The 13,457-nt window shown below is 35.2% G+C and overlaps 1 protein-coding gene across 1 annotated transcript; it reads left to right on the forward strand.

The window, feature by feature from the left end:
- The first annotated feature begins 12,574 nt into the window (after positions 1-12,574).
- Positions 12,575-13,168, forward strand: LOC149578323 (uncharacterized). Its single transcript, XM_089800053.1, has one exon. It carries the CDS (start codon positions 12,575-12,577, stop codon positions 13,166-13,168), a length of 594 nt encoding a protein of 197 aa, XP_089656179.1.
- The last annotated feature ends 289 nt before the right edge of the window (positions 13,169-13,457 follow it).

Consider the following 13,457-nt stretch of genomic DNA (forward strand, 5'->3'; position numbering starts at 1 on the left):
AAGAATTTGCAAATCTGCCAAACTGATGATCTGAAGAACCTCCATAGAAGAAGAAGGCACGAACCGAGCATGTCTATATGGTAGATGATCCATCTTACCGAAATGCATAGGTAGCCAGCCACTGCAATCGCCTTGTATATAGGATCAACCACTGAATACATAGTTCACACTATCGAACCATCGAACCACAGATGCATTAGAACAACAACATAACCCCCCCTTAATGCAAACGGGGTGTGATGACAGGCAACTGAGAAGGTGGGCCAAAATCTCTTGCAAACGAACCAAGAACGAGGAGAGAGGGAAAGAGGTACAGACACTGATAAAGACACGGTCTAACTGACTCTGCATGGGCTAATGTCATGGAAGGGACACTCACTTGACAAAGGGAGAATGCCTAAAACAGCAAACAATAATCCCCCCCATGGTGCTTTATGAAAATAGTGCAAGTACACCTGACTCAAAACAACGTTCATGACTCCCAGAATGCAAAAGTGACACTTTATCTCAGTGCGATACAAAGAAGTGCTTCAAAATGATAGCTACAATGATCAAAATGGAAAAAGAGTTGTGACAAAAGAAAGTACAGCCGAAAATAAAGAAAACCATGCCAAGAAAATGATCCTTGGGCCTAAAACAGTCAAAATATCCACCATAGAGCAAAAATGTCAAAACTATGATAGAAAGATCAGAGGCCAAAAATGAAAAAAAAGGACTACATTTCTGAAAAGTACACAGAACTAGCTTTCCAGAAATATAAAGTTTTCAAAAAATAGGGGATCAGCAAATTTTCGGAGCACTTTCAACCCAAACGGACATCACCAATGGATATTTGGAAGCCGAGTTTAACTCATGGTTCTCTATCCAAGTCATCATGTATTGACAAATCAACAGTTATACTTGAGTCTTTTGTTTCCATTTCATTAGTTTGAACTTTTATATTTGTTACTAGAGTTGATTTTTTATCTTTTGCCTCTTCTGCTTTAACTGATGCATCAATTATTTGTAGCTCATTTTGGTCCCCCTCATCTTCATCAATTTCATCAAAAAGTAATTGTTTTGAATGTACAAGATTTTCCATCCACTTGTTGAAAAGTGTGTCATTTGGCCAATTAAAACTCAATATTTCATGTTGCTTCTTTATAATATATTCTCCTAGTTTATTTATTTCAACAAACTCTTCTTTAAAAGTATATTCATGAATATTCCTTTTTATGGGACCACTTCTCCTATAGCTTCTTGTTGTTGAGGAGTTCTAATTGATCATTGGCCTTGATGCAATTGTCATTCCTTGGATTGTGTGACTACTGGATTTACCTATGATGGACCAGGTTCTAATATTTGGAAGCCGAGTTTAACTCATGGTTCTCCATCCAAGTCATCATGTATTGACAAATCAACAGTTATACTTGAGTCTTTTGTTTCCATTTCATTAGTTTGAACTTTTATATTTGTTACTATAGTTGATTTTTTATCTTTTGCCTCTTCTGCTTTAACTGATGCATCAATTATTTGTAGCTCATTTTGGTCCCCCTCATCTTCATCAATTTCATCAAAAAGTAATTGTTTTGAATGTACAAGATTTTCCATCCACTTGTTGAAAAGTGTGTCATTTGGCCAATTAAAACTCAATATTTCATGTTGCTTCTTTATAATATATTCTCCTAGTTTATTTATTTCAACAAAATCTTCTTTAAAAGTATCAAAGAATACTCAAACTTTAACAAATTCCTCAATTTTTTTTGCCAACTATGCATGCCCCTTTTCATTTATAACCCTATTGAGTCTAAGGCATAACAAATCATCCAATTATTTGGTCCACTCTTCCTTGTATTTTAATTTATCTATCTTCTTGAATGCATGGGGGAAAAGGTCAAATTTTCTACTAAGATACTTTGAGAGATAATTTATGATTCTCTTCTACAATGCAATTCTTTTATCATCAAAATTAGAGAGATAATTAGTCAAGTTAAAGGTTTTTTCTATTTTCTCACAAGATAGACTAATGACTGAGAAACATAAGAGAGTTACATCCTTGTACTTGTTATTCCATTTATTCACAATTGGCTTTAAAGAGGCCTCACTACTTTTCAGCTCATTCCATATGTTCATTATCCTTGCCAACTGTTCATAAAATGAAGGTCAACCAATCTTCTCTACCAAGTACAAAATTGTTTTTCTTAGTTTTCCCTCATACTAGATATCCAATTCCACATGCAAGGCCCATAGTTTTCTCTTCTCCTCTTCAAAATCCTCAATTGTATAAATTGAGGTCTTTTTGGAGTATCTAGTAACTCTACCAGGGGAGTTGACTTGAAAGGTTCAACTAGAGGGCAAGGATAAATAATCTTGGCCTGGCTGGATTCTCCCACTTTTCTCTTTCCCAATTGTTTATCCACTTGAGAAATATGGGCCTCCAATTGGTGTATTCTATTTCCTCATTCCTGATAGGCCTTTAGCACCTCTTCAAATCTAGCATTAAGTTCTAGGAACTTTTTTTTGTCCTTTGCAACGACAACTCCAAATTCCACCATCTCTTTGGTCATTCTGGACACCTTTTCATTATCTACCTCATCTACCTTGTAGACCATGAGGTTGCCTGTATGTTTAGCATTTGAGGCTTCTTGCACCCTAGTTTTATCCTTTGTCTAAATAGACCATATCACCAATGTGTTGGCTCCTGATTTAATAGTTTTTGGAAATAAACAAGAAACTTGACCAATACATCTAAGGTTAGCAAATTCCTATGATGGATGCACTTGACTGCAGTCTTGGACCAACTATAAGGATAAATCCTTCTTCTTCTTCAGGCTCTATTAGACCTAAGTGGGTGGACCTCGGACTCTTTATATGGTACCGGTGTAAAGGCATGCAACTAAATCTGGAAAACAAATAAAATCCCTTAATCTTCTATGTTTATGCAAGCATTCATGGGTGAAATAGTTGATAATAGAGCACATGAACCTGATAAACTAAGTGAGGGAAAACTCTTTTAACTCTTAAACACAAAAGGAAATATATTTGATTAAGATTTGTATCTCAACATCATCCAGGTATGCAACAACAGAGAACATGTATCCTTCAAGCTGACCAGTCCCTTATCCATTAGGCATCAACTAAAACTTAACATGTAGATGGATACCTAAAATATACTCATATATTCAGGCATATGATCTATCTATTTGACTTGCAAATAAACATCAATCTTCATAACAACTCTCGTACTTATGATAATATCCTTCTGGTGTAACCTATAACCCTATCAGTATAAACAAGCATTTACTTGGCTCTTTGTTCCAACAAAAAATCTATTATGATATACAACCTTAAGAGATTGCAACTAAGTTCAAGCTCTTTGTTCTCAAACACAAAACATTACAAATAACAGAAGAAGGAGATGAGAATCAAAATGAAACTAAGAAAGGTGAAGTTCTTGCATTAATTTCCTTGAAAATAATACACCATCTGCATATCAAAACTCAAAAAATACCCAAAGAATGACTATGTAATATGAAAATGCTTCAAAAGAGATATAATGTGCTATTCATAATAGAAGAACACTGAGAAAATGGTATCACAACTCTAAAAACTCAGGAAATTAGAACCAAACTGATCTCACAATCCTCCTAAAATATTCAAAGAATTGGAACCCTTACAATTAGCAAAAAAGGAAGATATATAGGAGAGAAAATCCTTCTAGGTCTCTAACTTGAAATTGACATGTGTCCCACTGAAAGAGTCTTCAATCTGGAGTTGCTAAAACTGAACTTCCTCATCTACCTGCACTTTGAAAACCATAAATGATGCCAAAATATCTGATATATCCCCATTTAAAAATATGCAAATATCTCATGAAGGGATATCAAGAAATCATCACAATTTGTACTAAGGCCCCAAAAATCTGATCTCAACATGTCACTTCTACCCTTTTCCATGAAAATCACTTGTGCTATGGACAAAAACACTTGATTACTTCAACCACCTTCAGAAACATTTAATTCATCCTTTAGTTTGCTAGAGAATTCAAAAATAATGAAATCATGGCCAAATTTGATTGCAATTTCATTTGCAACATTAAATCTGCATATTTCACTAAGAAGCTCCTAGGAATACAAGATTGCCTATAGCTACTACTGGCTAACACTGACACAAAATCTGATCTTGAAAATGAAAAGTTCGTTTCTTGCCGATTCCAATAGTATATTATAGTGTACATTTTGGACAAAAATTTCCCTCCTGAGATCAATTCAAAATTTTGGCTCCTGAACTGAACAAAGCATAAAATTTAAATTTAAATGATCTATATAGTAAAACTATATAAAACCATTTAAAACATTTAAAACTTTAAACCATTTGAAAATTTGAGCATTGAAAATATTTGAATTGATTTTTATATTCATTTGCAAATCTCCTTGCCACTTGTGAAAAGGGCACTTGCCCGCATTATTTAAAAACCTTGCATCTCCTTATTGCAGGCAAGCGCTCTTTGTCGATCCTACCCTGATCGACGGTGATTTGAAATCCTTTTATTTTGATAGCCCACTCAGCTAGCTTAACCAATAGAATATCATCTTTTAATCAACGTGCTCTAACTAATCTGATTGCATTAATTGTAAAAAATATGTGCCCACACCAAAGGTACTTCCACCTTGGCATATGTGTCATACAACATGGCATGACTCAGCACTTTCCCCTAATCCTTGGCTTCACTGTGACACTCAATGGAAAGGCGCCTACCGGCATACCTTATTAGCTGAGCAATTTCTTAATGCGGGCATGCGCCAACCCTCGATCTCATTTAAATCTATCGTGATCAAAAATCTTATATGATTGTATACCTAGTCAGCTAGATGGACCAATGAAACACTTTTTCTGCATTCCAACTCACTTGACAACTACCATGAAAGACGAGCTATTATTATCTTCTAAGAAAGGCAGGCCCATGATGTCACATCGTGCCACGCATCGCGAGGGCTTATACCCGCAATATTTATCTATCAAGCATCTTGAAAATGCGAGCATACACACGTCGTTGATCTTAGAGAAATAAACATTGTATAGAACCCATGCCCTTTGAACTGCATGAATATCCTTTGTGATGTCATCATGGATAGGTGTCACTAGGGCGCTTGCCCACATTAGTTAAAAACTTTGCACCTTCATCGAGAGGTAAAGCACACACCGTCGATCTTCCAAAGATCAATGACGGATAGATGTGATGCCCAAAAGTGAACCCATTGTATGATTCGACCAATGATATGGCTACAAAGTTGCACACGCTCTGACAATTCTGTAAAAATTTTGACAAGTTTTGACTTTCTCCAGTCTTTGCTGTGCATTTTGAAAGCTCAATGTCACCAAGTGCTACGTGGCACGAAGGCACTTGCCCGCATTACTTAAACCTTGAGCATTTTCATCTTGCAGGCATGCGCCCACTGTTGATCTTGGAGAGATCAACAGTCAGCCCAAATAAACCACCACAGTTAAGATGTTTCGCTAATACTTAAGAAAATAACCATGGTTAGAACAAAAGTGACTGGGGTAAAACGGTCGAGAAAGGAGTTTTAACAGATATAATCAGAAAATAAAATATTTTAAAAAGATTAAAACTTCTCACACATTTTTGAATTCAAACCAATGAAACCCTACCCTTGGAAATACGGAGCACAAGAAACATTAGTGTAACATGAAATTAAGGGTTTTTCATTTAGGGAAAAAAAATCTTGAAACACAACCCTAATTTCAAATAAGCAGTTGAGTTTTCACTGTAATATGCAAAAATTTTGAATGGTGAAAAATCAGGCCAACATAATGCTTGATGATCATTACTATATTTCAATCCCTTATAGGCCTACAAGGCCTCTTCTTCAGTTTTGAAGTAAGTATCTTTCGCTTTTCTCATTGTGTCAAGAATCATGACATTTGCAATATCTCATTCAGGTAATATCAAAATTTTGAATTGTTTAACAACTGTCTTCCCCCTTTAGGGGTTATCTATGCAAATTCCTCCATAAAACTAGCTTTAACTTCTTCAATTTTAGGGTCCTTTTTGAAAGTCTGCACTGCTTTGATCATTTTACACTTGGCCTCAAATTTGTCAATATTTCTTCTCCACAAAAAATGAGCAAATACTCTTAATTTGAAAAAACTCTCATCATCAATAAATTTCTTAGAGGCCTATGCTATTACAGGATCTATTTCCTTACCTCTATAATCTCCCTTAGTGAGAGCTAGTGTTGGCATAGGAGGTTCCTCAGACACTCCTTCTATATCTATTGTTGTGACTACAATATCCCTCTCCACTTCCATTTGTCTCAACTACTCTCTCAAGGGTATTTCATCATCTATCCTAAGTGGTGTCTAGGTAGGGGAGTATTTCTCAACCTTAAAAGATGATTCCTGCTCTATTTTATATTTTTTGGGTGTAGGTACAATAGGTGGGTTTTCAGAGTGTGGTCTTTTGTATTAAGGAACAAGTTGTACACTCTTGGCTACTATATACCCAGTTGTCTTCTATAATGTGTACTACCCTGGGTTTAAAATCATCTTACTTGCCAATCTCTTTTCCACCTCAATGGCCTTATCAAGGTATACTTGGGTCAGAATTTCCTTCTTTGCATTCAAATTTTGCATAAGCCAAGAAAATTTATCCATCAACATATCAATTTTCACACCTGATTATTTTCTATCAACAAGGGGATCATAGTTTGACTCAAAAACATTTATAAAATCCAGAACCTTGCTATATACTTTCCATTTTTCTTTCCTAACTTCCTGCTCTTGTAAAGAGAACTTATTCATAACTATATCCTTTAGAAAGTACACCATGTGTTTATGAGCTTTGGCTTTAGTTCTTTCTCTAAATAAGTCATTAAATCCTTCTAGGTCTATAAAGAGAGCATGGGATTAAGCCATTTGATATTTATCTAAAAACTTTTCAAAGTGCCTCCATCCCTTTTTGACAAAAACAAAATTGTGTACAATAGTAGCTTGGGGAAAGAAATTACCTTTGGAATTTTCCAACAATTCTCTTGCTTCTACTGATCCTATCTACTAGAGGAGCTCATCAATTCCTACTTTCAAAGGAACTTGATAGGGTGGCACATGTGGTTTTCCAAGAAAACCATAAACTCTAAATACAATAGACACTGCATATGGGATTATGTCTCCCCAATTGTGACTTATCATCAACCCTTTGGCATGATCTTTTGGTCTAATAAATTCTAGTAGAGGTTAAGGTATCCTAGGGATATCCCCTACTAACAATATTATAAGTCTGGAGGCAAAATACTAGTCAAATCTGACAAAGCTAGCATCAATTACCTCCCATGTCATATCTACACTTCACAATTAGACAAGGAGCTTTTATCCATCTCTTTCCAATTCCAATTTCATTTCTTTAGAGAAAAAGGTAACTCCCTTATACAAACCTATGTACATTAGCATAGAGTACCAGTAGAAGGGCTTATTAACTTTAGTCTTTGCAATACCCATTAACCCAGTATGAATTTCTTTTGCCAAGAGAGTAGCAAAGTCAAAAATTGAACTCATACTATACTAAAAAATTTGAGAAATGATGAGGAAAATGGAGCCTGGGATGTGGTCTTGCTCATCCATGCCAAATATCTTGCAGAGAGAAAAATGTAATGTTTGTACTCTAGGGTTGAAATATTTTCGCAACAATGGCTCTAGGGTATTTGGAGTAACTAAGGGTAATTGTCCTATTTGACAAAATACTCCTGTAGTGGTCCACCCCTTAAATATACTCTCTTTGTATCATACCTAGCATGGAGGTCTTCCATATTTATCTTCTCATGAATTGCATGGTTAGGGTTTGATTTGAAAACTTCTCTGATCAATTCTGGTGAAACCCTAAAAAGATTATCACCAACATGATTCTTCACAATCTTGGTTATTGGATCATATTTCTTTGACATTATTGCAAGAAAATCATCATCAAAGCAAACTCCTGGGATAATTCATTTGCCAATGTCAAATTCCCATACATTATTCAGGGAAGTATCAAGTCTTCTTTCTGCAAACCATTTGTAGAAAAGCTCTAAACCTCCAACAGATACTTCAGCATCTCTCAACTAGTTTGCTTTGTCATAAAAATCCTCACTGACCAATAACCTAGGGTTCTTTTGAATAAATTATTTTCCCCTAGCAAGTTCATTCATGGATTGTGGTATTTTCTCTAGGAAATCATCATGCACAACCCTTTTTAGGTAATCCTCTTTTTCCTTAAAAGTCCCTTCGTGGAGGCATTTTGAACAATTATCTTATTGTGAAAGTTCTTTCTTAATTTTCTAGAAATCTAGATACTTACCTGATTTTCCTATTTACCTCCTCTAAAAATCATTAGCAAAAAATCAAAACCCTCAAAAAAATGCACCCTTAGCTCTGAAAATATTTTCTTTGTGAGAATTCCACAACTTTAGTGTTCAATAATGGAATATTTGAATCCTTATTGCAAAATTAACCTCACACAAAATAACATTGATCAGAATTAATGCCCCAACAGTCATATTTTACGTTGCATCGTGGAGTTTGAAATTCAATCGTCGATCTTCACAAATTGGATGACTTGGCTTCAAACCCAAATGACTATGTTACCCTCTGGTGAAACTGGCCATGTATTAACAAGGTGCTTCCTTGCATTTGCTAAAGTTTGAGCAATTTCAAATTGTGAGAAAGTGTTGGTCGTCAATCTAACTGAGATCAATGATCATGAAAAACATTTGGAATTGCCATGTTTGCCTTTAATATTTCGGGCCCACTTACACAGTCATCCTCCAACTCATGAAACGTGTAGACTACTCAGCAAATCAACATAAGACATTTGGCATGTATCCCATCTCAGCATTACCAAGCAACTTTTGGAATGACTGACCCCACCTGGCCATGTGTCAACAAGGCACTTCCTCACTTTCTTTAAACATTGAACATCTTCATAAAGCGGGAAAGCACTCTCTGTCGATCACCAAACTATCAACAATTATGTAAGATTTACCTTGTTTGAAACCTAGTCAGCAACAATAGCTAATGAAAATGAGTTAATTTGTCATGTGTTCAGACATTTTCCAACTGTTCTAACACCTTTTCAAACTAGCAACTCATAACAAAATGACATCATCAAATACACATGTCACGAAGGTGCTTCCCCGCATTCAATAAAGTTCACACATCTTCAAATTGTGGAAAAGCACTCACTGTCGATCTTTAGATGATCTACGGTGCAATGTTATATTGTTTAAAATAGTCCTAATCACCCAGTTTAACTAATGAAATGGCTCAAGCTTTCTAGCATGTCTTAATAGCTATCTAACAACCCTAAATTATTATGTCAGGTCCAACTTTTTGCGATGCACTAAGGAACTAACATCATCAGGGGCTATGTGTCACCAAGGCGCTTCCTCACACTACATAAAACTCAAACATCTTCATATTGCGGGAAAGCGCTCATCGTTGATCTAATTTTGATCAACAGTTTGTAAAAGTAGACCATACCGTGGTTAAAGATTACTTTCAAAGAGCACTTAGTGAGTCAGCATGAGGTTAAAACCATGGTTTAAAACAAAGGTTAATAACATAAAGATTTCTGGGAAAGTATTTTTAGAAATAAACAAGGAAAAAATTAAAGAATTTTTAAAACAAAAAGCTTCCCGCATATTTTTTTAATAAACCAATACTTTCCTAGTTTTTGAAAACTAGGGCATAAACAATAAGGGTTTCATGAACCTTAAGGTTTTTATCTAGGACTTTTAACACACCCTACTTCTAAAATCATGAATCCACTAGGTTTTTACCATGAAATGCAACAAAATTATTAGAAGTGAAAAACCGGACCAACAAGCCCCATGAAGTGAAAGCTTCAATATTGAGCAATCTCCAATCTATTCTCCTCTAATAGCTCAAGGGTAAAAATCTGAACCAAATGAGTAATGATAGGTTTGCAGTGCTTAGAGATCTACTGATGGAGCCCCTAAAACTAGACCAAAAACCCCAAATCTATAAATAATCGCTAGGAAGGAAAGGTTCGAAGCCAATTGATTAACCTTAGCGACTGTCTTATCCTCTAGCATAATAGCTATGAACCCTCTGAGCACTCTTACCACTACCAACTATAGTTATCTCTGCAAACAACCAAATCCCCTTTCCCTCCTTTGGCATCACCATCTATCAACAAAGTACCCAAACGTAGGTTCAAACTTGTGAAACATGTGGGAGCCCTCTAAAAGAGTTGTTGTGCCCATGTTGTATGCTAGCTTTATGATAATAGTCAAAATTGTCAAGGTGAATTATTTTCAACATCATATTTCTTTATAACCTCAAAATGCAACAATGAGCTTTGGAGGGAAGTTTATTTCAAACTTTTTAAAAAAAACCATTTACTGTTTTTCGTCCACTAATGAGATAGAGTTTTGTCTAGATGCCAATTAACTTAGCTAGGTTTTGAAACTTGGATTATTGAGATAGGTTTTTCTAAGTGATGAATCTCTTAAGATTTTTAAGTTTTGTTTGTAGAATTACGTGTTGTTCAAGAATCTATACACATTTCATTTATTATTAGTTAATTCAATATACTTATATCTTGTTGGTGCGACGTGACTCATCTACAATATCTCTATCCTAGATGATATATTTTCAATCTTGAACTCAAGAAACTCCTTGCAACTTAAGATGTGGTAGGATCTGTTGTGAAATGTCTAACTCTACTCTTTTTCTATCAATGACACTCCTTGTGTTTCTATACAAATCACATCTTTAGTGCCTAACTCAAAGTTGTCACTATATAGCATGTTTGCATATATTCATGTCCACACATGTTTCATTGTTGGCCTATATGCATTTGATATTGATCATGTTTTTTGACCTTTTATACATTTGATGTTGATCATGCTTGTTGGCATATACGATTATTAGTGTACACGCCAAGTGTGTTATCATAGTTTTTTATCACAGTTTTTGAATGTATCAATGTTATATAGGTTTCTTAATGCCCATTTTGTTTTATAAAAAAAATATTGTCTATGTGTGGTTTTGGGGCATTACAATAAAATTTAGTTTGTGTAAAAGGCTTAGTGAGGCTACCCAACAAAAATGTTGAAACTACTAAATCTCCTAATTTTTCTAAGTATTACAATAAAAATACACATGTAATCAAACGTTGATGTCAATGTTGACCAATATCCCCAAGAAGTCCTCCTACACATTCCAAGGAATCATGTAGATTGAAGTGGGATCTATAAATGGGTGTCCTCAAAGGTTAGAGATGTTATGTATAGAGTTGGATTTAGATCACTTGATTTGCCTTCAAATATAGTGGTATAAAATGATAACTATAGTGGTCCATTATAAGACCAAAATGATCTTGAATTCATACCATTAATACTTAATAGACAAAGATCACTATTCACATGTAAAGATTACTATATAGAAATACCAAGGATTAACAATCAACCAGGTAATAATTGATGTTAGTGAAATAAAAAAGACACCACTTAACATTTAGAATTATATCTTAAGCCAAATTAATATAGGAACTTTACGTAAAATCACCATTTTTGTTTGATTCTTGAATGGAAAAGTAAACAAACAATCCATACAAAATTGTGATGTGAATATCAGGATTTAACTGTGTGATTTTGAGTCAAACTCATTGACCCATGTTTCATGAGTAGTGATTCAACATGAATCCATCTCTCATGAGAATAAATGGAACACTTAGCACTCATTGGATCTAGGTGATGCTCACAGGGGTGACGAGGCAAAAAAGAGTCTTGCATATATTTATCCATAGGCAAGTTTCAACACAAGTTTATGTAGTTAACCTTTCAATCTATTGCTTTCATTGATATCTTCATAGTATATGCTTTAAAAGAATAATTTCTAATAGGTATTACAATCCCATCCACTTTGATACACATTTGTTAAACACACACCTATATATCAAAACAATGTAGAAGATCTAATTTCAAAAGGGACAAATTTGGTGAAAGCTCATGCTCCTAAATTGAATAGTTAACTGTTCTTTGTGAATGATAAAATTATCTATAAAAATAATAATAATAGTAATAATAATATTTTTTTTTAAGTAATAGAACTTAACATAGTTTATGAAATGAGATTCCACATTTCACATTCTAAATAATATGGTTTTTAGTATTTCAAACACTGTATGCAATTTTTAATTAACATGGTTAATCATTTAAAGATATCTTTTAGAATAACGCTAAAGATTTCTTGATTCAATTGTGTGCCAATTTTAAATTTTAAATTTTTTCCTCCTAATCATATATTGCTGAATTTGGCTAGTTTCCTTCCCATTTCCTCTGTTTATCCATTCGGCTTGAAAATCCATCCGTAACATCTGTGAATCTTTCAGGAAACATGTGCCGATCGAGGAGCCCACCATTGAAAGCGAAAAGCTGTAATTCCTCGCGCCTTCCCCGAACAAATGAGGCACTCGCCCTGCACCAAACCCTAAATCTATATATTTTTGGCAAAGATCTAAGTTCTAAATCAAAGCAACAGAATATGCATTGTAGATGAAGAAAACATAAGAGAAATCATGGCAGATCATCCTCTGAAGCAGATCGAAGAAAGCGTGCCGCTGAGATCGAGGCTGAGGCTTTGGGAGAAGGAAGAACTCGTCCTAAACCGGCGGATCGAACAGAAGGAAACGAGGAGCAGGAACATCCAGAACGAAATATATCAATTGCTCGGCCTTTATTTCGTGTTTCTCGGCGTTGTTCTGACCGCAATTTTCCAAGCGGTGGCGCAGCCGAATCCGAAGGCGTGCAAATGCTGGTGGAGTCCCTTCCTTCTGACGGCCATTGCTCTGGTAGTCACGCTCGGCGGCGTCCACAAGAAATTTCACCTTCAGTCGGAAATTCAAAGGCAGGTGGAGGAAGAGAAGGAGGATTCTAGGGCACTGCTGCAGTCGATTCAGCAGATGCGAGCGGAAGGAATCAGATTTGACATAAATGAGCACAATCCGTCCACCAGAGGGCGCCTAGACGGAAATAATCTGAGGGCTTTGGATTGGGAGTACTGGTGGGGTTACAGAGGTGTTATAACTTTGCTCTTGATCGCCTTCTCCGCCATTGTTCTGGTTTCATGTAGATCCGTTCTCTGTCTTCCCTCCAAACCCTCCAAACCCTAGAAGTTTAACAAACATCTCTTCGCTGTTGGACAAGACTCCAGCTTTGACACGTTATAATTTATATCATTCCAAGGGGAAGGGGGACAGATTGGATTTTCAGTTTTGTTGTTCTTACGGGTTGTCTTATTATTGCAGTAAAATTGTATAGTTTATGAATTTAGATTTTTTTAAATTTAAATATAAAAAATTGGATGTTAATTTTGTGTTTTGTTTGTATGTGTAAACAAAACAAGTGTTCAGTATTACTGATGAAAATTGTATTTAAAAAAAAAAAAAAATTCAAAAAGTT

This window comes from Cupressus sempervirens, chromosome 1 (genome assembly GCF_028749045.1).
Source record: "Cupressus sempervirens isolate cs-2001-9-10 chromosome 1, ASM2874904v1, whole genome shotgun sequence".
NCBI lineage: Eukaryota > Viridiplantae > Streptophyta > Pinopsida > Cupressales > Cupressaceae > Cupressus > Cupressus sempervirens.